This window comes from Solanum stenotomum, chromosome 7 (genome assembly GCF_019186545.1).
Source record: "Solanum stenotomum isolate F172 chromosome 7, ASM1918654v1, whole genome shotgun sequence".
NCBI classification, from domain to species: Eukaryota; Viridiplantae; Streptophyta; class Magnoliopsida; order Solanales; family Solanaceae; genus Solanum; species Solanum stenotomum.
In genome coordinates, this window is record NC_064288.1 from 54,649,258 (window position 1) to 54,672,299 (window position 23,042).

At 28.5% G+C, this 23,042-nt stretch overlaps 3 protein-coding genes across 3 annotated transcripts; 2 read left to right on the forward strand and 1 right to left on the reverse strand.

Annotated features, from left to right (window-relative positions):
* Positions 1 to 142: 142 nt before the first annotated feature.
* On the reverse strand, positions 143 to 2,894 carry LOC125870840 (uncharacterized). Its single transcript, XM_049551383.1, has 5 exons — positions 2,785 to 2,894; positions 1,968 to 2,230; positions 1,510 to 1,721; positions 1,089 to 1,356; positions 143 to 642 (listed from the first exon to the last, which is right to left on the reverse strand). The coding sequence occupies exons 2-5, from the start codon at positions 2,226 to 2,228 to the stop codon at positions 337 to 339; spliced, it is 1,047 nt and encodes a 348-aa protein (XP_049407340.1). The 5' UTR covers positions 2,229 to 2,230; positions 2,785 to 2,894; the 3' UTR covers positions 143 to 336.
* Positions 2,895 to 8,488: 5,594 nt separating this feature from the next.
* LOC125871146 (CEN-like protein 2) lies at positions 8,489 to 10,895 on the forward strand. The gene is made up of 4 exons (XM_049551736.1): positions 8,489 to 8,698; positions 9,243 to 9,304; positions 10,055 to 10,095; positions 10,634 to 10,895. Exons 1-4 carry the CDS (start codon positions 8,501 to 8,503, stop codon positions 10,849 to 10,851), a joined length of 519 nt encoding a protein of 172 aa, XP_049407693.1. The 5' UTR covers positions 8,489 to 8,500; the 3' UTR covers positions 10,852 to 10,895.
* Positions 10,896 to 17,801: 6,906 nt separating this feature from the next.
* On the forward strand, positions 17,802 to 21,562 carry LOC125871887 (fatty acyl-CoA reductase 2, chloroplastic-like). The gene is made up of 9 exons (XM_049552588.1): positions 17,802 to 18,144; positions 18,488 to 18,591; positions 18,954 to 19,153; positions 19,264 to 19,364; positions 19,578 to 19,791; positions 19,884 to 20,045; positions 20,539 to 20,620; positions 20,705 to 21,090; positions 21,391 to 21,562. Exons 1-9 carry the CDS (start codon positions 17,802 to 17,804, stop codon positions 21,551 to 21,553), a joined length of 1,755 nt encoding a protein of 584 aa, XP_049408545.1. The 3' UTR covers positions 21,554 to 21,562.
* Positions 21,563 to 23,042: the final 1,480 nt, after the last annotated feature.

Sequence of the window (23,042 nt, forward strand, 5' to 3'; positions counted from 1 at the left end):
ATATATATATATAAATAAAAGAAAATCAATACTTATTCAAATAAAAAAATCTAATCCGATGTGATAGAATTTTATTTTATCAATTATAAGAGCCTAAGAGGTTTGAATTAGAGACTAAATCTCAATACAATGAAATATAGAACAAAAAAAATTATTTTTCAAATAGAGTACATATAAATTGCAAGAACATTTGTTATGAGAACTTTAATCTATGTTGCTCGAATCCTTAAAGAATATTGTTTGCATTTGTGTCAGATTCTCCAAAAATACATTCATTTTGGATGATCCGACACATGTTCAAAGATATTTTTTGAATAGTTCGAGCAGCATAGACATTTATAGAACGAAGGTCTCTCCAAGTAGGAATGTCTTCATAATCTTATCTCCCATTCCATCAGCATAAGGAAACATGTGACCACTACCTTTAAGTTCGTGATATCGAACCCAAGGTAGTCGTTCTGCAACATATCGTTGCAGAACGACTGGTACAAGACCGTCTTCATCCCCTTGCCATATGTGAACAAAGCCTTCATTGTTAGGGAACGGGTCTTCTAGATCCATAGGGTCGAATTCCCATGTCTTAATTCCAATTATCATGTCACGATGGATGGACTCGAACTCCCCTTGTTGTCTAATTTGTGCCTGAGGCCATGAATAAACATTTTTTTCGATACTCAAACATGTAATATACTAAAAATATACAGTTATATACAGAAAATTTAAAAATAACAGAGTATAGTTTATGTACATCAACCAAATATAGCACACTAGAAATAGCTTTTTTAGTACTGATACCGCGGAACATTATGCAAAGTTGTACATAAAGGAGATAGTCAGACTACATGGGACGCCCGTCTCCATTATTTCAGATAGAGGGGCATAGTTCACAACACTTTTTTGGAAGTCGTTTTAGAAAGGACACTTAACATCAAGCTCTACCTTTACTTTTTTTTCAAATGAACGAACGATAGAAAATGAGGGCACGAGAGAAGGGGTGAACGTAGTCTTGTTACAACTACGCGATAGCTATTCATTATAAGCTTGTGTACTACATTATATCAACAAGATTAACACAATCAAGTTCTCACCCGATAAGGTTCTTGCGAGGCATCAAACATCGGGGCTAATTGTCTATCCTGAGTTGAAAAGATATCGGGGCTGTGAGCTGCAACGCTAGAAGAAGGGAAAAACTTCTGAGTGTTCCACCAATAAGTCAGCCAAGGAAGATAGTGAGCAACTCGAACTGTCCATAGATCCGCGGCTGGCATATCGTAGTATGATTTTCCTGTCAAATTTGCAGGAAAACCCGGCCACCATATGCCAGCCACAGGTGCTAGAAGCCCTGCTCCCGCCAATCTGTTACACATTTGTTAAGTGAGTTGACACAATTTGCAGACACAATAGCATCTATTACAACAACATACACAACGTAGTCCCATAAAGTGGAGTCCAGGAAGAGTAGATTGTACACAGACCTCAGAGGTAGAGAGACTATTTCCGATATATTACCTATGAGGAATATATTTAAGACAGCCCCAAACTGCTTGTCCACCCATGGAAAATCCTGTTACATAGAATTTGGATCCCAATTTCAATTGATCAGCTAGCTCCTCAACATCGAGAGCTAAGCTCTTAGGCGTTCGTTGTGGATGAGGATCACTTTCCCCATAACCAGGTCGATCAAACGAAACAATGTATATTCCCAAACTCTCAATAACATCCTGCACCACCATAAGAATTAGCGACAAACAAATTCTGTAGTGACCTATAACGGAATCAGGAATTTATGAAACTAACTACAATGTCACATCTTTAGACCCCTTTGCCATTGCACTAGAATATTTTCAAAACATAGTATAATTTTTTGACGAATGGGATACATAATTGAACCTCGATCCCTTATTCTTACCTAGCTCCGCCCCCTGCCTACAAGATCACGAGAAAAGAGAAGGTAACAAGTGAATTACATGAGAAAGTGTGGTGGCAATAACAACATCATGTCTACAACAATCAAATCCATGGATGAACACAATTTTGTACTTTGCTTCATCTTTCGGAACACCTTGTTCCTTATACGCCAAATGTCTTCCATCGGAGAGTTTTATTCGTGGTGCAGTGATGGGAGGGCCTCCGGGGGAACCACAAATTTTCGGAGGAGGTGGCTTAATTGCTTGATAAGCAAATGCCAAGAAACCAATCAACAGAATTACAAGTATTTTTCCAGCCATACCTGAAGAGCCAGAGCACAATATGGAAAATAAGGACACAAAATGTTTGTTACAAATCTCACATCAGCAAAACACAGGTGACATGCTATAAGGAAACAAGCATTAAACCCTTCTGACACATTTTAAAGCCGTACAAGCCAATTGCAGACAATATCACTAGTGGATTCGGCTGTTACAGATGACTTACCCCTAACTACAATTCGAAAAAAAAAAACACAATATTTGTATCAAAGTGCATTTCATGAGATTAATCAACCCAAAAATGTTGGCTCAAACCTTCTAATTTTTGTGCTAAAAATTTCATTTATTAAGTACAAATAATCTATTTAGAACACAATAAGCAAAATCAAAATTGTGATTCAGAATTCATAAACTAAAAATCCTGATTCCGCCTCTGAATCAAGAGGGGTATCTCATTACTTATCTCATCATAAAGCAAAAATTAGAATTAAAAACCACAACTTTCACAAATAAATAATAAGTTTCACATTCTTTAAAATATGACCACAATTAAAACTTTTAGAAAAGAAAACAGAGAAAATTAGAGGTAAAGAACCTGAAAAACTACAGAAATTTGCTATCTCCTTGTGAATGATTTTTGAGATGAAACAATTATTTTTTTAATACTACCATTTCCAACAGTTCCAAACAAGGCAATTAAACAACAAGATTGGGACAGACTAAAAGACAAAATTAGGTAAGAATTTGGTACTCTTCATGAAGGTCAAGTTGGGCCGGCCCATGTTAATGAAGCCCAAAGAATTGTTTGAATGGAACAATTTCATGAATATACAATAATAAAGTAGTTTTATTTGTATTAAATATAGACAAGTTTTCATTTAAATTAAAAATAGCCTAAAATTAGCGAAATAGGCAACAAAATGACCATATTCATATATAATGTATCGATATGGTATAAATATTATATACTCATATATAGATGATGTATAATTATATATAAGAGATATGTATATACCTTATTTATATAATAAAGTACACATTGCAAAAAAAATATTCAAGTTCAACCAACTAAAATCTCCTCCTCCATGTTTTATTAATTATAAATAACTTGCAAATACACATAATTATACAAAGATTCACAAGTCCAATAAATCAACAATAGTAAAAATAATAGTTAATTAATATTTTTTAATATAATCCTCCCACATGTATATATGATCTCTTCACATCGAACATGAGTCTTTTTAAAATGAAATTAAAATTATGAGTCATTTTTTATAAAATATAAACTTCTGGTTTACATTTTTTTTTGTAAAAAATGAAATCACAAACATGAAACTAATTAATTTTTATAATTTATTAGAATTTGAGATTTGAAATCAAAATTTCAGATTGAAGTTGAAATTTTATTCAAATATTATAAATAAACACTGATTCTAAATTTAAATTTAAAATTTGAGCAGACATCTCCATAAATTATTGGGGCAAAAAGCAATTTTATTTAATAAAATTAAAATGCTAGAATTATTGCATGAAACTTTTTGACTTGGTGTAAAGTCATATCAATTTGCCAAATGGACTTGTTGATTATAATTCAATTCACCATTTAAATAAGTTGCTATATATTCTCTTGAACAATTTCAAATCAATGCTAACGATGTCACTAATATTCGAAACAAACAAAAAATATATTTATTTCAAAATTCTGAATTAATATTCATGCAATTGATGAACTATTTCCTTGAAATTAAGTCACAAAATAATTTATGCTGGGAATATTCAAAGATATACCAGAATTCATGTTTAAAATATGATTGAAGTTTAGTCATTTTTACTTAACTTATGTCATTTCAGTCTGAAGTTCATATATGTATGACTAAAATTCAAGTAAAAATAATAAAATCAAACAAAAATGACTGAAATTTATTCATATATAATTAAATTTAGATGAAAATAATTAAAGTCCAATCATTAATTTAATTTTTTAAAACCAAACTTCATACACCACATATGTATGGAGTCTTTTCTTTCTAGACTAGAATAAAAAAGGTGTACAAATAATGGGGTGCTGCCTTCCTTTTTTCTTAAAACCTTGAGGCACATATATGCCTATTTAGATAATTTTAAGGATGTGTTTGATAGGAAAAAAATATTTTTTGAAAAACATATTTTAAATTATTTATGTTTAGTTGGTCAAAATATTTTTTTTAGGAAATAAGTTACTTGAAGATCAAGAAAATAACTTTTCTCATAGAACCATGTAAAATAAATTTCATAAATGACATTCCATAGCCCCTCCATCCTATCCATCCAACCGTCACCAATTAACGCCATAGTTTGAGATACATTTTTTGTTTATTTACCAAACACTAGAATTTTTTTATAGAAAATTCTCTAATTTTGGAGATCATTTTCCTCGATAAGCATACAATAAAATATTTTTTTTTTGTTTTTCATCAGGTGTCCAATATTTATGTTGGAGTTCATTAAATTTGAATTTGTGCATTGCAAAATTCATTTATGAAGACGACGTTTCCAGATAGATTCCATTTCTAAGATTTGAACATGAAACCTTTAATCATCCCACAAAAAAAGTTAGATTTTAAAAATTGTTCTAAGTTGAAAGAATATAATAAAGAGTCCATTATAATGCAGGTGGTTTTAATTAATTATATGCTGTTTGAATTAGTGCATTGACATGAGTGATGACTTAGGATATTTAAGAGTGTACTTTGGTTACTAATTAAGGTAATACCACTTCCTATGAAAATTTCCAAAACAGGAATTATGGGCAAATCATCTTTACATTTTGAAATGACTTGTCAGTCCTTTTATATTATATTTATATATTTTTATAATATATGGTGGAGTTCCTTTATACTCTGAACAGTGTGCCCATACTTTGATGATCAAGATTCTTACTTAAAAAGAATTAGTAGTAATTTTTTTCCAAATTAATCACAATCATAATTTTTCTAAAAGTAATTTGGGAAAGGTTCTCTATTAAAAAGACAAGTCTTATTACTCTAAATATAAAGGCAAGTTATTCCTATTAGGAGTACTAATTGAATGCTTTTTAAGGAGAAACCCTACCACCGGATCATGGTGGAATGAATACGATATCGTTCTATCTTCAACTAAAAGTCTTGTGTTCGAGTCCAATATATGGAGGAGCACCAACTTCCCATTTATTGGGCCTTATGCAGCCCAATTATCAATTTATGCAATTTAACGCACGTATTAGAAATGAAAAATTACATAAATACACAATTTAAGATATTATAATTTCTAATATTTCCTAGATTTTTTTTAAAAAAAAATCTCCTCGAGAGAGGATAGCTATTCCTCTCGGATATATCCATATCCCCTCTCGTATGCATCCCCCCACTGGAATACATACTTATCCTTTCTCTGATACATCTCTTTCCCCTCTCAGATACATCCCTCCCATTAAATAATGTATCATTTGCAATGTATCGGACAACCAAGAAATGCAATGAAAAATCTGAAATTTTTGTAATTGGAAAAACTTTTGAGGTAGGATGTAATTAGCTCCCAAATGTATGGGATTTCTGTAAGTTTCCAATTAGAAAATATATGATTTTTTTTCTTAAAACAAAAATAGGAACCCTAGCTTGAAGTGTTATTAAATCATATTAATTTACTAATATGGGTTATGGTGCAATGTTAGGACTATTTCATCTTTAATCAGATGTATTGATTTTGAGCCTTGAATATCAAAAAAATCATATTGGAGTGTCACTCCTGAATGGATCCTGCAATGCACAATCCAAATATAGTTAGGACTTCAACACGGGCTCTAGACACCGAGTGAAAAACAAAAAAAATCATATTAATTTTTGTGAATTTATTTGACTAGACACAATTGTTTAATTAAAAAAAGTAGGTTTAAATAAACTAAATTAGAAGGAGTGTTTAAAACAAAATGTTAGTTTAATGTGACAACTTGAATAGTTGGGACCACATGCCAAAAGCTAATTTAAGGAATTTCATCTGACATTTATATATGGGAGGGAAGAAAAAAGTATTGCTTAGTTTATTATTTTTAAGCTGTACAACAAATCAAGAACCAAATCCTAGAATCCAATTCAGGTGTTAAAGAATACTGACAACATAATAATAATAATGATAATAATAATAATCATAAAAGCATACTGCATAGATAGTACTTTAACCAAAAACTAATCACTCCAACTTTGATAATGTATATGTCTAGAGAAACCTCAATCGTTTTTGTGTCTTGTGAATTTCAATGCTTATATAACACTAAAATTTTGAAAATGTTTGGATGATCATTTCATTTTGCAAGTTGAAATATATACAACTGATGACATAATAGTAACGAGTTAAAGGTATTTAAATATGCAAATTCAAAGTTTAAGTATTTCAATAATTAATTAAGACCAATTTAACATGTCTATATATTAAAAAATAAAAATCACCATTGGCTCTCTTTTAGATAATGGACAGAAGAGATGTGAGTGGTGTTTTGTAGTACTTTGGATATGTCAAGGATTTATTATTTTCAAAAGACATAATATATAAACATGATCCTTAACTTGATTTCAGCGAACGACTATGTCCTCTAACTTTGAGTATACACAAGTAGACACTTAAACTTGTATAAAATTGAACAAGTAGACACGCATGTCCTACATGGCATAATACACGTAGGACACCATGTAGGACACAAAATTGTCACGTAGGGTGCCATGTAGGACGAATGTGTCTATTTATTTAATTTTATACAAGTTTAAGTGTCTATTTGTGCACATGCACCCAAAGTTAAAGGTAATAATTGCCTTTTCAAAACTTTTTAAGGAACTAAAAAAAGTTGGTTTGCTAGGTACTTACAACTGTCAAATTTGCAAGTTGTTTGGTACATGTTCCCCCCTTCAGTTAGAAGGGGAAGTACACAATATAAGTTGGCATAAAAAGAAAAAAAAAAAACTCAACAAAAAGTTCAACAATATTGTACATGAGTTATTTAGTGATATTATTTGATTTGATGCGATGTTTAATTAAATATTTTTATATAAAATAAAATAGAGAGTGTTAATATATAGTTTTAATTGTTACTTTCTCCATTCACTTTTAATTATCATGTTATGTTTTTTGAAAGTCAATTTGACTAATTTTTAAAATTATTAGATTTCATTAATTCGATTATTTTAACAAAAAATTTAAATATTCAAAAATTATACGAAAAATACTATAAATTGCAAGNTTGATTTGATTCGATGTTTAATTAAATATCTTTATATAAAATAAAATAGAGAGTGTTAATATATAGTTTTAATTGTTACTTTCTCCATTCACTTTTAATTATCATGTTATGTTTTTCGAAAGTCAATTTGACTAATTTTTAAAATTAAATTAGATTTCATTAATTCGATTATTTTAACAAAAAATTTAAATATTCAAAAACTATACGAAAAATACTATAAATTGCAAGTTTTTGCATATCAATATGATGAAAAATACATGGTAAAATGTTAGTCAATTTTTTTATAGTTTGACTCTAAAAATAAAATTATGACAATTAATTATAGACGGAGGGAGTATTATTGAGGTTGTAAACTTACGTATTATGTGAACTTGTGAGATATTTTTTCTTCTTTTTGGACATGAAATTCACATTTAATGTGTAATATGCAACATGAAAGTCTGTCAGTCTTTCTCCTTGATGCATTCTCAATACGGCCCCCCTCCATAATTAATAGAGCATCACATACAACTCCTTAGGAACTCAGCTTCCTCATTGAGTTTTGCAATCGTACTACAAGAATTTAATTTAGCTCTGATATCATATTTTTGTCACAATTCAAATTCATAGCTAATATTGTCTATTTTTTCCCATAGGCCTCACATATTTAGCTTTTAAGCTACAATATTATCAAAACTACTTTTAAAAGGAAAATTTTATCAAGTAGTAATACTTTATATGGATCGACTTCATATCATAACAACTAGAATAACATAGTTATATCATTTGTTACTCCCCACCCCATCCACTAAAGTTGTGTGTTGGGTGGGTTGTGGTGGGGGGGGGGGGGGGTTTGGAGGATGTGTTGTAGTAGGACTTAAACAACAAATAATTTTGTACTAATATTTTTTGAAGTTTCCTAAGGTCCCATGTTTTTATGCTTTCTTTTATTTATTATCCTATACTATGATGGCTATAACTTAGTAGACACATATATATAGGTGGCCCTCTAATCTATTTGTCCAATACAACTAAGTCTTTCATCACAACATAATATTTTAAAATATTTTTTTCTTTTATCAATATGGCAAGAAGTTTAGAGCCTCTAATTGTTGGGAGAGTAATTGGTGATGTTATTGATTCATTCAATCCAACAATAAAAATGTCAATCACTTATAACAACAAATTAGTTTGCAATGGCCATGAACTTTTCCCTTCAGCTGTTTCTTCTAGACCTAAAGTTGAAGTTCAAGGAGGAGATATGAGAACTTTCTTCACACTGGTATTTTAATTAATTCTTACTATACATCTTTAGTCGAGGGTTTTTCAGAAATAATATCTCTATCTTCACTAGGTAGGAACAAGACTGTTGTTGCGTACATACCACTCTCCTCAGACTAATTTACTTGTGGAATTACACTAGATTTATTGTTATTATTGTTGTTGTTTATATATACTAGCAGTATCTATAAACTAATTTTAGAGGATCAAGTTATATATATGTTATTCAGATTTTTTAAGAATGTTGTCACACCTATATTGGATCCTTCAAAAATGTAGTGCTTCTAAAGATCCACACATATAGTAGCTCCTCTATATTTTTAAAGAGTCTGAGTGACAGAGCTATCAGATCATATTTACATGTTACAATAGATCACAACTCATCTTATTTTTGAGATTATGAAACTCAATTTTTGTAGAGGCTTATCTATAGATATCGATTGTTGATATGATAATGTAATTTTTTTTTTATACTAATGATATATATAACCTAATAAGGTCTTTTAATATGTATAACAATTATCTTTTTTTTTTTTGTTATGTAGGTCATGACAGATCCTGATGTTCCTGGACCTAGTGATCCTTACCTGAGAGAGCATCTACACTGGTATGCCCTAGATTAACCAAATGATGAACTAGAAAATGATACGAGTTTAACTTTTATACATTGATAAAATAATTTTTTATGTATATTATCAGGTTATTGAAAGGATATTTATAACTAATTTTTTTTATAAAAGATAAAATTTGTAGTTCTGCCAGTTAAAAGTTATTTGATAATACTGTCGGTAGTTATTAGTTAAACTCAAACTAAAAATATTTTTACTTAGAAAAATTACATCACAATTCCCTCGTCCAAATTACTAGCTAATGGCTATGCATATATACTACTAGATTTGGATATGAGGGAAAATGGGCAAAAAAATACTCTTCTGTCTCAAAATAAGTATAATTTTAACTTATGTCACGTCTATTAAAAATAATAAATATTAGATATAACTACGTAGTTATTCCTATTTATTAAGCCTTTTTTTTTTCTTTTTAAGAATTGAGAACTATTAAGAAAAAATAATTCTTTAATATAATGCTATAGTTGGAAACATAAATTACTATTTTTTGTCTTGAATTTCTAAATCAATAATCATTTTGGAATATTTTCTTGCTAAAGTGACACTTATTTTGAGACGGAGAATATAAACCCTAACAATACTAAGTATTATTGTCGTGGTTCCTTAATGATAAACTATCACTATGGAAAATTAAATAGAATTATGTTAGATACGAATAATTTAACGATGAAGTTTATTGCTAATTCTGACAACAAAAATTAACAGTGTTTTACTGATTTGTTTAACAGGATAATAACTGACATTCCAGGTACAACTGATGCTACTTTTGGTAAGTTTTCAGTATTTTCTGCAAGATTAATTACAACCACAAATATGGCAAGAAGATAAATTAAGATAGTTTTTTTTATTTTTAGTACTTTAATTTATATATATATTCTATTAGTTATAAGATCAACAATATTATATGAGGGTGAATATTGTAAGTTAAACATGAGAAAATCATTTTCAAATGTTTTATACTAATATAATAGTCGCTATTTCTAGAGAATAAAAATTCCTTTCGAAATAAGAAACAACCTCTCTAGCCTATGAACGGAAGTCATTTTACTTATAACTATTTCAATGATATTATTACTCTTTTCTACTACTCAAAAGTGTCACCAAAACATATTGCTGATAGTGTTATTAATATCTTTAATATATATTTTATCTAGAAACTACTTTTTACTATCCTACCTAATGCAAGAAAATATTTTTTTAGCAATACAAAAAATGACTTTTGTCATATTAAACACATTCTAATAATGATCACATTCGAAAAAAAATATAAGTAACATATATAAATAACATATACTTGATCAAAACAGGAAGAGAATTGGTGAGCTATGAGATCCCAAGGCCAAATATTGGGATTCATAGGTTTGTGTTTGTTCTCTTCAAGCAGAAAAGCAGGAGTTCAGTTAGTCAACCAACTTCTAGAGATCATTTCAACACTCGAAATTTTGCTCAAGAGAATGATCTTGAACAACCTGTTGCTGCCGTCTTCTTCAACGCACAACGTGAAACCGCTGCGCGAAGACGCTAAATAAATATTGATATTTCGTTAGTCATTTTTCTTACAACTATCTTGATCCGACTTAACATATGGTATGAACCATTGAATTTGATATCATTGAGTGTTGTCTTGTATTTCAATATTTCTCTGGTCAAAAAGTTTTTGCTTTATATGCCTGTGAATCTCAATTTATGTGATACATTTTTCTTGTTAATGTGTTTTATAGAAGAATGACATTCTTATATAAATAAAAATAATGTAATTTTAAATTTCAAATTAAGTTATTTAATGAAATAACTACAAAAATATCTATGACATGTTTCTTTTAAAAGCCTATATTCTTTCTTAAATTATAGATGTGTTTTTCAATTTTTCAATGTTTGGTTTGAATTAATTTATCTTAAAAAAACATGAGACCCACCCATTAGATTATAATACTTCCTCCGTTTCATTTTATGTGATACTTTTCGAATTTCGATGTTCAAACAAGTCTATTTTTTACTGTAAGTTTTTCATAGATCTTTTAAACATTTTGAATTATCAGTTATTGTGACTTATAATACTTTTTACGTAGTTTACAAATATATAAATTTCATTTCAAAAAAATTGAAGATTCCATGCGCAAATTACCGGTCAAACTTTAACTTTTTAACTCTCGAAAAATGAAAAGTATCACATAAATTGAGACAGAGGAAGTACTATATATATACAAGATACGTACACTTTTGTGTCCAGACAAATTTTGTTAATACTATAATCAAACTTTTGTATGATGACAAATTTGCTTGAATATTTTTTGGATGTTATAGTAAGATGATGTTACAAAACATATAATATCAAGCCAAAATCAAATAAAATTAGGATTTTATAGTAATGTTACTATAAAAAATGACTGTTATAAAAAAGATCAATCGTATATAAATACACTAGACAACATTCAAGATGCTAAGAATTTGTTAATTTTTACTCATGTGGTTGGACACTTTTTTATGTCCCGAGATTTATCAAAAATAACATTTATATACGATAAAAGTAGGGGTATGGTGTATATTCAAACCCCACTTGTGATTCTATACTAAATGTATTATAATTGTTTGTAGACAATTTATCAAAGTACATGATATATTTTTATGTGGACAAAAATTGAATATTGAAAACCCTAAAAAACATCAAAAGAAAAAAACAGTTCATAAAAAGAAGTGTTTTTTTCCCAGTTGTGCACGTAGAATAATTATTAGTACAACTTTTGAAATTGATTGAATATATTGACTCCACACTTGTTCTTTTGTATATACGTACCTTTTCAATACACTGAGGGGTCGTTTTGGTAGCGGCAGCTGATAATTATGGTAGATTATATTGATGATTAATAATAATGATAATTGTCGATAATGAATGATGGTTGTTATGATAATATAATTGATAATGGCCATTGTAAATATGTGATGGCTAGTAGCGATGACGACTGACAGATATTGATAGTTGATAATGGTGATCAATGATGATGACGTCCTGTAGTAAACCATTTTATTTTTAAAAAAAAACACTTGAATGGATAGTGTCTCAATGATATTAAGATGGTATAGTTTTAAAGATATTTATTTCTATTTAGACTCATTAAGTAATTTTATAATCATACAGTTTGTAATTAGAATTTATTCTTATTTTTAAAAGTTGTATAATATAGCTCCTAGAAATTTTTTTTTCAGGGGAATGTTAGACTATTGTCTAATATATATTCGTAATCTTATATATAAAACATTATACTATTGTCTAATATTTTATAATAACTTATAGAATTTTAGACCATGATTAAAAAAAGATTCAAAAAATTTTAATTTAACAAAAAATAATTGAGACTGTGATCTAAGAAGTCCATAATTACAAAAATAAAATAAAAAGAGAATTATTTACTAAATAGTTATTCCAAAAAGAGACCACCGATGAAAATTTCTAAGTGATCCATGGTTTACTTTGATCATGGCCCAATATTGTTATCACCCAAATCCAATGGGCTTTTAGCCCATCAGAATTCATATGTTTTTAGGGCTTTTAGCCCATTTAGGTATAAGATCATCTATGCTAGATATAATCAATTCGTATATACATCTATATTTATATCTATATTAACAGAGGCGTATTCAAGATTTTGTAAGGATGGGTGCATTATTACGAAAAGATGCATCTAAGATATAAATTTGATCGGTTTAAACTTTATGTTCTTAACACTGAACCGTTAAACTTTAAAAATTATAGGTCCAACATATATAATACTACTAGTTTTAAATTTTAATATACACATTTGATTTAATTATATAAAATTTATACCAAGCTAATTTTATTTAGGAATTTTCAATGTTACACATTTGAAAATTTTGAAAGATTAAAGCAAAAAAATAAAAGAAAAATTGATTGAAACGCCAGAAGTGTTACCGATAACCACTTGGAGGGGTGTTAGTAACAAAAATAAAATAGATATAAGATTTAAATTTCTATATTTGCTTAAAGAGGTGCACCTAATCTTCATCGTATTATTATATGTTACTTTTAACGTGGGTTCACACCTCTATTATTTAAATATTTTTTAAAAAATATAACACTACTATATATAATCTAGAGAGGGGAGCATGGGTTCACGTGAACCCACGAAACCCCCTCTAGATACGCCTTTGTCTATATATATATCTATATCTATATCTATACGAATTAGAAGAGTGGGTAAGCTCCTTAGTATCGACATGTATGCTTGATGTCTCTTAAATTATTTTTGAGGGTATTTTTGTCTTCTTACCATCTATTTGTTATTTTTGTATAACTTAACATGAGTGTGTCCTACTTTTTTACTCTCTATTTTGTTCCTATCTTCTTTTTTATTACTTATATAAATAAATTATTCCATGCAAAATATTAAATATAACAAACTTTATTACCTTTTTAACACTCTTAAAAAGAAATTATATAAAAGTTTTAGTTTACTCTCCTCATTTCATCTGTGCCACATAAATTCTATATTAAATGGATTTTGAGGTTTTTTTTAACTTAGTTCAAAATAAGTGAATTGTTCAAAGTTCAAAATAAATGTTTGAATTTTTTTTCCCCATTTTTTGCCCTTCATTTACATTTTTTAGGTAATAAGTTCAAGATAGTTAATTAATTGCTCATATTTATAATTTTACTTTGAATTATTTATATTTTCAAGAATAGTATGACAATAACTAAAAGCGCAAAACTGAAAAATGATGTTCAATTTATATCCTAAACTTTTTTAAAAATAGATATGCATTACCATATAAATTCACTTAATTTATAGACTAAAGAGAGTAACGTCTATCGGACCGTACTTGCACAAGCTCCTTGTGTCTAGTATGAATATAAATGTTGATTCAGATACAAAATAAATACTTTTTTTTCATTTTAAAAAAAAAATAAAAATCTCTATGAACAGCATACACATAGTTCCAGCAATAAGAAGGAAAAAAATTCTCTGCTACGAGAATATGCAAGTTCGATATGATGAGCTCAATTGAAAAAATATTAATAGAAATAATTGAACTTTATGGTTGAGATCATTAATGAATACTAGGATATTGAAATTTGTATCAGGAGTAGAGATAATTATGATTTATGGGCAGTAACAGTTTGGAGTTGCAGTGCTTTTAATGTTTCTTGTTTTATTTTCTCCTTGGTTATAGGGAGAGATGGGGCGGAGTTATAAATTCAAATTATGAAAAAAAATTATTATTATATATTTTAGAGTGGAATTACAAATTTATTTATATGTGTGGATGGTTAGAGAAGTGCATTATTATATTGTCAGAGGCGAAGCTACAAATTAAATCCATCTACTCATTTAGGTTATTAAAACTCAAAAGAAAGATATCTTTCTAAAATTCAATCTGTGTAAATTAAAAATTCTGATTTCATCTACGTATTCACATTTTTTTACTATCCCAAAGTGATAAGCTGAATCTGCCATTTAACTCAATGACATACCTTACTATAGACATTTTTATGAGCATATTATTTTGCATTCAATAATAGGGAGCCCTTTTGTAAGAGAGAGATTATTAAAATATATAATATACTTTTTCTTGAAATATTAAAAGTAACAAGTAATTAAAGTGAGATATATTTTTAACATAATGAACAAATAAAAATAAATGAAAAAAACACAAATTAACTATTCAAAATTTTTAAAGCAATGTTTCTCATCCCACCGATGTGTCTCACCAATGTGGGACTTAATAGCTCCTCCCCCTCCCAAGCGTCTAGGGCTAGACATATAGAGTATGAGAATCTTGGATGAGACTTACTATGATATTATGACATTCAACATAACTTCATTCTAAAAGCTTGCTCAAAAGAATACTCATCTCTTAATTGCCCAGTATAAGACTCTTTCACATGGACGTCCTGAGTTTATTACCAAAAGAAATATAAATTAGCAGCAAATGAATTTTGTAACCAAACGACAAAATTCCTCACTAATCCTATTTAATATTGCGATGAATTTTCTAAAAATTCAATTAGCTACGAGCTGTTTAACAATAAAATAACAANTTTTTCATAATATTAGTTACAGAAAATATGTTTATTAATTATTATATTTTCAAAAAAGAATATATATCTTAAATATTTAATTTAATGTCATTTATAAAGTTTCTTATTTGTCTAGTATAAATTTTAAATAATTAATTTTTATTTTAAAATTTTATTATAATTTATGATTGCAATTGTACATCCAAACAGAACATGTGTAATTACATTGTGACATCCAAACAGGACATGTGTAATTACAGTGTAATTACACTGTGGCAACCAAACAGGTCGGTGTAATTACTAGACAGTGTAATTACTAGGCTGGTAATTACTACCCTAGTAATTACACCAATTTCAATTACCAGGTGGCTTTCCAAACAGACCCTAAAAGATTTGGTCAACAATATTATTGATACTCATAATCTGGTAGTTATAGTTTTTATTGTAAAAGACAAGTACACCACCAAACATCATATTTATAAATGGAAAAGATCATTTTAATTAGATCATATCCTTAAAACTTTCCTTTTTTGCCAATTGGCAAATATAGTTCTCTTCAAAAATGTCTGTCCTCTTAATTAAAAAAAGGAAAAGAAAATTTCATGGACCAAATCGATTTCTATTGATTTTTTGGATCGACGCAGTCCATTAGTTTTTAATATTCAATTTTGACCCTATAATATACTTTATTTGAGAACCATAAAAGATCAAGAAAAAAAAATCACTTTACATATTTGCCTGAAAAAGGTAAGACACTTTCAACACTCTTTACTCAAAGCAGGTAAAAATAATTCAAACGTTTTATATATAATATAATTTTTCGAAAAAGGAGATTAAGAAAAATCTTCTTGTGTTTCCGTTTTTCCTCTTAGCTCCAACATTGCTTTTGAATATGAATTTAAGTTATATACATTTATAATGTAAATATATTTCATTACACCACATGTAAATTTTAGCCTATTTATATACTCCCTCCGTCCATAATTAATTGTCATGATTTTCTTTTTTAGAGTCAAACAATAAGAACTTTGACTAACATTTTATGATGTATATTTTCAGCATATTGATATGCAAAAAATTGCAACTTATAGTACTTTTTGTATAGTTTTTGAATATCTAATTTTTTTTAAAAAAATATCGAATTAACGTAATCTAATTTAGCTTTAAAAATTAGTCAAATTGACTTTCGAAAAGCGCAACATGACAAATAAAAGTGGACAGAGGGAGTAGCAAGTTAGTGTAACAATTCGTCCCGGTCTAGTGACTTAAATTGGGTCAGAATACTTTTCGGATAGTGACTTAAATTTTTTAGGTTAAGTCAGCTTCAAACGGAATGTGAGCTTGGCATAGTCTAGGGTCATCCAAAAATGGGTGGGGTTGGAATGTGTCTAAGCTTAATTGGCTGTTATTTTATTATAGCCAAGACATTAAAGAATCCTTAGGACTTCACGAAATCGAAATCGAATTCAACCTCCAAAAATTAATTTTTAGAAATATTAAAATATTGGAAAATGGTCAAAATTGCCCCCGAACTATATGAAATAGACCATTTATACCCTTTGTTACATTTTGAGATCAAAAATGCCCCTGCTGTTATCCTAAGAGACCGCAAATACCCTCAAGAGTTAACACCCCAAATTTTTGTTGATGTGGCAAGCCACGTGNTTGCTTTTGAATATGAATTTAAGTTATATACATTTATAATGTAAATATATTTCATTACACCACATGTAAATTTTAGCCTATTTATATACTCCCTCCGTCCATAATTAATTGTCATGATTTTCTTTTTTAGAGTCAAACAATAAGAACTTTGACTAACATTTTATGATGTATATTTTCAGCATATTGATATGCAAAAAATTGCAACTTATAGTACTTTTTGTATAGTTTTTGAATATCTAATTTTTTTTAAAAAAATATCGAATTAACGTAATCTAATTTAGCTTTAAAAATTAGTCAAATTGACTTTCGAAAAGCGCAACATGACAAATAAAAGTGGACAGAGGGAGTAGCAAGTTAGTGTAACAATTCGTCCCGGTCTAGTGACTTAAATTGGGTCAGAATACTTTTCGGATAGTGACTTAAATTTTTTAGGTTAAGTCAGCTTCAAACGGAATGTGAGCTTGGCATAGTCTAGGGTCATCCAAAAATGGGTGGGGTTGGAATGTGTCTAAGCTTAATTGGCTGTTATTTTATTATAGCCAAGACATTAAAGAATCCTTAGGACTTCACGAAATCGAATTCGACCTCCAAAAATTAATTTTTAGAAAAATTAAAATATATGGTCCAATAATATTACGGATACTCATCACATGGTACACCAAATATCAGATCTTATTGCTGTCTTTATACTCCCTAACTAGCTCTATAAATAGAGAATATATTTTAGCTTCTATATATCCCAAAACTTCTCTTTAATTTATTTATTTATTTCCAATATGCTTCTCTTAACAAATATTTTTCCCATTAATACAAGGAAACATACTTATAATTTATTTTCTCAAAATCATGTTTCTACTATGTTTAAATATAGTAACAATTTTTCATCATTTGAGAACCAAAAAAGATCAAGAAAAAAATTATGTTACATGAAGTCTGAAAAAATTGGACACCATCAACAATATTGTCAACTCAAAGCAATCACTAATGTTGCAGCCACAACTATGGAGGATGAAAAAGAAATAATTATAGCTCAAAAAGGCAATAATGGAATAGGAATTGTTGACTTTTTTGAAGGGAAGAATATTCTTGTAACCGGTGGTACGGGGTTTCTTGCAAAAGGTATGTCCTAATTTTTATTAACGAAATTCAAAATATAAGGAAATAATAACATATGAAGAAGTGTAAAGGAAAGTCAAAATCTATGGCATATATGGTGTAATTTTGCGATGAAGGGAATTTGAATTAAGCCCCTTGCGTCTCCCTAGCTATGCTATTGCTTAAGAGTATGGATTTAAGTTTTATACACTCACGGTGTAAAGATAGTTTGTTACATGTGAATCTTAACCTATTCATATTAGTTATTATTTTTAGAAAATTTTCAATTAATGTTTATCAAGAGATTTATATGTAATTGATATCTTATAAGTGACCTGATTATGTAATATGTTTTATTTTTTTGTAGCTTTGATTGAAAAAATGTTGAGAACAACACCGAAGGTAAACAAGATCTATTTGCTCATCAGAGCAAAGGATAAGGAAGCTGCATTTCACAGATTAAAAATTGAAGTATGTTTAAAATTAAGTATCTTTTAAATATTTGAGTCCCATCAATTTATTCAAAATTTAATATATGTACAAAAGGAAAGTACATCTAATTTCACTTATGCAACATAATTTTTTCACAAAAATGTTTAACTGACCATCCTATGACGGATATGGCTGGCTCTAAGTGGCCGAGCCACCGCCCTTTTCCAAGGGAGTGTTTATGTCCACTCAAATATTGCACCATGTAGATAAGTAATTTTTCTTTAGTATATATGTTGTTATATAATGAATCATCGTGTTTTTTAGTGAAAATTTTAGCTTTGTCACTAACTGGCGGACAATGTGAATAGACTATTTACACCTTGATTTTGTTTAAAATTCAGATTATGGAGTCAGAATTATTCAAATGCCTAGAAGAAATGCATGGTGAATCCTACAAGTCATTCATAGAAAATAAATTGATCCCTATAGTTGGAAATATATATGAGCCAAATCTTGGTATGGATATTATTACTAGTGACAAAATTGCTCAAGAAATTGATTTGATTGTTGACTCTGCAGCCATCACTACATTTGATGAGAGGTTAATTCTCTCTCTTTAATAAAAATAAATAATTATCAACTATAGTATATATACGCAATTTAATTAACAATTTTTTTTAATTTTAATTTTGGTTTTATATATGTTTCTAGGTATGATTTAGCTCTTGATACTAACGTAAATGGTCCATATCAACTCATGATGTTTACCAAGAAATGCAAGAACCTTAAACTTCTTATGCATTATTCTACCGGTACGTGCGTATGGTGAAAAATAGATTCTCGCTAAAATATTGAGAAGTTTTCTAATTTTTTTCATATGAAAACATTTTATTTTCTTCTTCTCACTGATTCAATCAAAATATCTATGAGAATAGTCACTGTATATAAGCTCTACTCTTTCTAGATTTTATATATGAATTTAAATTACAATAATAATGATATATCTTATTTATATTACTTTGAAGCATATGCTAATGGAGAAAGAGAAGGATTAATATTGGAGAAGCCTTTTATAATGGAAGAAAGCATAACAAAGGAAAAAATCACTTCAATTTCTCCCTTTACTAATTTTCCATCATTGCATGTTGACAATGAAATTGACTTAGTTTCAAAATTGAAGAACAATATTATAAACAATATTGACTTGGAGCAAATAATGAAGAATTTAGGAGTTGAGAGGTATTTACTCTTTTTTATATAATTATATTGATATAATATAAGAATTCTTTTTTTAAAAAAAAAACATAATTAATTGTTTGTTGATTAAATAGGGCAAAATTATATGGATGGCAAGATACATATACATTCACAAAGGCAATTGGTGAAATGATGATAAATAATATGAGACATGAAATTCCAGTACTTATTATTCGTCCCTCAATAATAACAAGTAGCTATAAAGAGCCATTTCCAGGATGGATGCAAGGATTCAGGTGACATATTATTTATTCAAATATTTATATGGTTGAATATATTGATAGTTTCTTAAATTTATCAGTAGTGAATTTTATTTAGGTAAACACAAGATAAATTGTTCAGACACTTCAGACACGTTTTGAAAAAAGATTATACGCATGTTCTCAAATATCTATTACCTAGATAAGTTAGTTATATTATACGCAATTAATTAGAGCATGCTTGAGATTTTATGATTTATTGAAGATAATGAGTATAATAAAAGAATGTGACATATTTTAAGTTGACAACATACATAAGAACTTTTTCAAAAGTTTGAGTCAGAAATGTGTACTTGAAACATTTTATCATGTGTTCAAGGTGCTCGATCGTAACAAGTACAGTTCAAGTGTCTAAATGAAATTTACTTACAGATTTAAGAAACTATCGATGTGTTATGCCTATTTATAATTTCCAAGAATATTAATGTTTCTGATTTTTATTTTTTTTAATTATCTCTTTCTTAATTAGGACAATCGACCCTTTAATCTTTTTCTATCGAAAGGGTGACCTTCCATGCCTTTTAGGTGATCCAAATTGTCTTGTTGATTTGGTAAGTGTACATTTTCAATAATTTTATGTTTTATTATTAAAGTGTGTGATCATCTCGATTTAATATATATTTTACTTTATTTAGGTTCCAGTTGATATGGTTGTAAATGCAACAATGGCTGCTATGGCAAAGCATGGAAATTTGCAAAATTCACAACTAAATGTTTATCATGTGGCATCATCATCTATAAATCCTGTCTCATTTTCACAAATTTTTGACTATTCCTATAATTATTTCAAATTATTTCCATTTGTTAATAAAAAAGGAGATAAATTTGACGTTAAACAAATGAGATATTTTGACAAAATATTAGATGTTGAAAATTATATTTGGGAGGTATTATCCAAGCAGCATGAAGTACAAGATGGAAAAGAGCTTACAAAGATTCAAATACGTTTAATTGAAAAGAAGGTGGAATATTTGAAGAATTTCAGCAAACTTTATGAACCCTACTTGTTCTACAAAGGCTGGTATGTGTGATATTTTCATTTTTTATTTTTTCCGAGAAAAATGATACATTTTTATATTCATAAACAAGTTTAAAACTTTAGTACATGTAATTGATCGATTTGTCCTTCGATTCTTTATTAGGAGTAAATGATATTCTTCAAATTCAGTCAAATATGTCGCATAAATGATTGAAATAGAGATAATATATAATTAGATGTGTAATTATTAAAAAAAAATATTTAATTTCTCGCCTGATGTCCAATATTCATGTTTAAATCCGGCTAGCCAATAAATAACTCTTTTTTTTTTTTTTAGGCTAGGTTTGACAATGACAACACAAGAAAGCTAATGGGAGATATGTCTGAAGAAGAAAAAAGAAGCTTTGAAATTGATGTGACAAAAATTAATTGGAGAAATTATATTGAAAAGATTCATATTCTTGGTGTACAAAAATATGTACTAGAAGGGAATAGGATAAATTAATTCTTAATATTGTAATAATGGATATTATTTGATTGTACTCATGTGATAAACACAGAGGTATTAAAAATGAGCCCTAATCAGTTCAATTCGCTCAGAATTTTAAGTGTTGGAGTCAAGATAATTTGAATTGGGTTCAAAAAGAATCTTCAATCGAGTCCAATTTAATCTCCAATTTCAATCCATTTTAAGACTCTTTATTTACATTGATTTAATGGATGTTCCATTTGTAACTTTTTTTAAAAAGTTTTCTTTTGTTAAAATTTAAATTGTAGTTATAAAACTTAAATAACAATAAATAAAAATTATTTAAATTGAGTGGGTCAAATTGAATGGGTCAAGATCCAACCCATTTTTAAGCCCATTGAAGCCCAACTCATTTGAGGCCTAAGTAATTTGAGTGGGTCAGGACCCAACCCAATTTCTATTTCAACCTAACCCGTCCGCCCATTTAATACTCCTAATTGTTCCCGATGTGAGAAGAATTTCTTGTCCCATGTGAATGTCATAAAAGAAAATCAGATCCTTATTTGACAGTTTAAACACTATTTTTAACAATAATAAAAATCTCCAATGTAATTTGTCAAAAAAAATATATTAACAAAGCCAGACGTTAGTAAACTTATGACTTAACCTCCATTGAAAGTTTCCTTTCTTAATGATGAATTTTTTAGATGAGATCAGTGTTTTAAAGGGCGGAGTGTTTTATTTAGTATAGGGTGAGGCGTAAGCCTCAATATGTGGGCGTAATGTATCTTTAAAATTTTAATTTACAATATAGTATAATAATATAATAACATAAAATTATGAAAATACATCAATAATTTGAAACAGTTACAAACATGATTAAGGAAACTCATAGAAAATAAAACTTTTAACATGATTATACAAGTATAAATAATCTAACTTTTCTAATAATAAAAGAATCATTATTTCTAAATATTTTTTTTTATCATATTATACAATTTACCCTCCCCCAAAAAAGAAAACAATCAATAAAGGGAAAACGACACTTTTAGTCCCTGTATTAAGGCTATATTCTTATTTTTGTCCTTGTGTTATCTAACTTAACACTATTAACCATCAATTATATCAAGTGAATGATTTTGATCCTTCAACTAACAGATCCAAAAAAACTAACAGAAAGTTCACTGCTAAAAGGGGCAATTCGGATATTTCATTTTAATTCTCACTCTTTGAAGAACAAATCCACCTGGATCTACTGAAACATCAACAATGTATTTGTGATTCTTGGTATGTTTCTGCTCTGATTTATTTATCTTCTCGATTTTTCATAATTTTGAGCTAGGTTTTTCTATTCATAAATGGGGATTTTTTTTTTATTTATTAAAGCATGTTGTTCAATTGTATTACTGCAACTTTTGGTCATTTCTAAGTTACTTAAACAATTCAAAGAAAGTAAATTTATCATCCCTTTTTAATCGACTGAATGAATTATTCTCCCGATCGCTACTTTTCATGTCCAAATGGC

Excerpts from the sequence above, each read along its gene's own strand:
- LOC125870840 (XM_049551383.1), bottom strand. The coding sequence starts at position 2,228 with ATGGCTGGAAAAATACTTGTAATTCTGTTGATTGGTTTCTTGGCATTT. Across the intron at positions 1,722-1,967 it reads TTGCCACCACACTTTCTCAT|GATGTTATTGAGAGTTTGGG; the intron begins GTAATTCACTTG and ends ATGGTGGTGCAG. Across the intron at positions 643-1,088 it reads CCTCGCAAGAACCTTATCGG|GCACAAATTAGACAACAAGG; the intron begins GTGAGAACTTGA and ends TCATGGCCTCAG.
- LOC125871146 (XM_049551736.1), top strand. The coding sequence starts at position 8,501 with ATGGCAAGAAGTTTAGAGCCTCTAATTGTTGGGAGAGTAATTGGTGAT. Across the intron at positions 8,699-9,242 it reads TGAGAACTTTCTTCACACTG|GTCATGACAGATCCTGATGT; the intron begins GTATTTTAATTA and ends TTTGTTATGTAG. Across the intron at positions 10,096-10,633 it reads TACAACTGATGCTACTTTTG|GAAGAGAATTGGTGAGCTAT; the intron begins GTAAGTTTTCAG and ends TGATCAAAACAG.
- LOC125871887 (XM_049552588.1), top strand. The coding sequence starts at position 17,802 with ATGCTTCTCTTAACAAATATTTTTCCCATTAATACAAGGAAACATACT. Across the intron at positions 19,365-19,577 it reads TCTTATGCATTATTCTACCG|CATATGCTAATGGAGAAAGA; the intron begins GTACGTGCGTAT and ends ATTACTTTGAAG. Across the intron at positions 20,621-20,704 it reads CAAATTGTCTTGTTGATTTG|GTTCCAGTTGATATGGTTGT; the intron begins GTAAGTGTACAT and ends TACTTTATTTAG.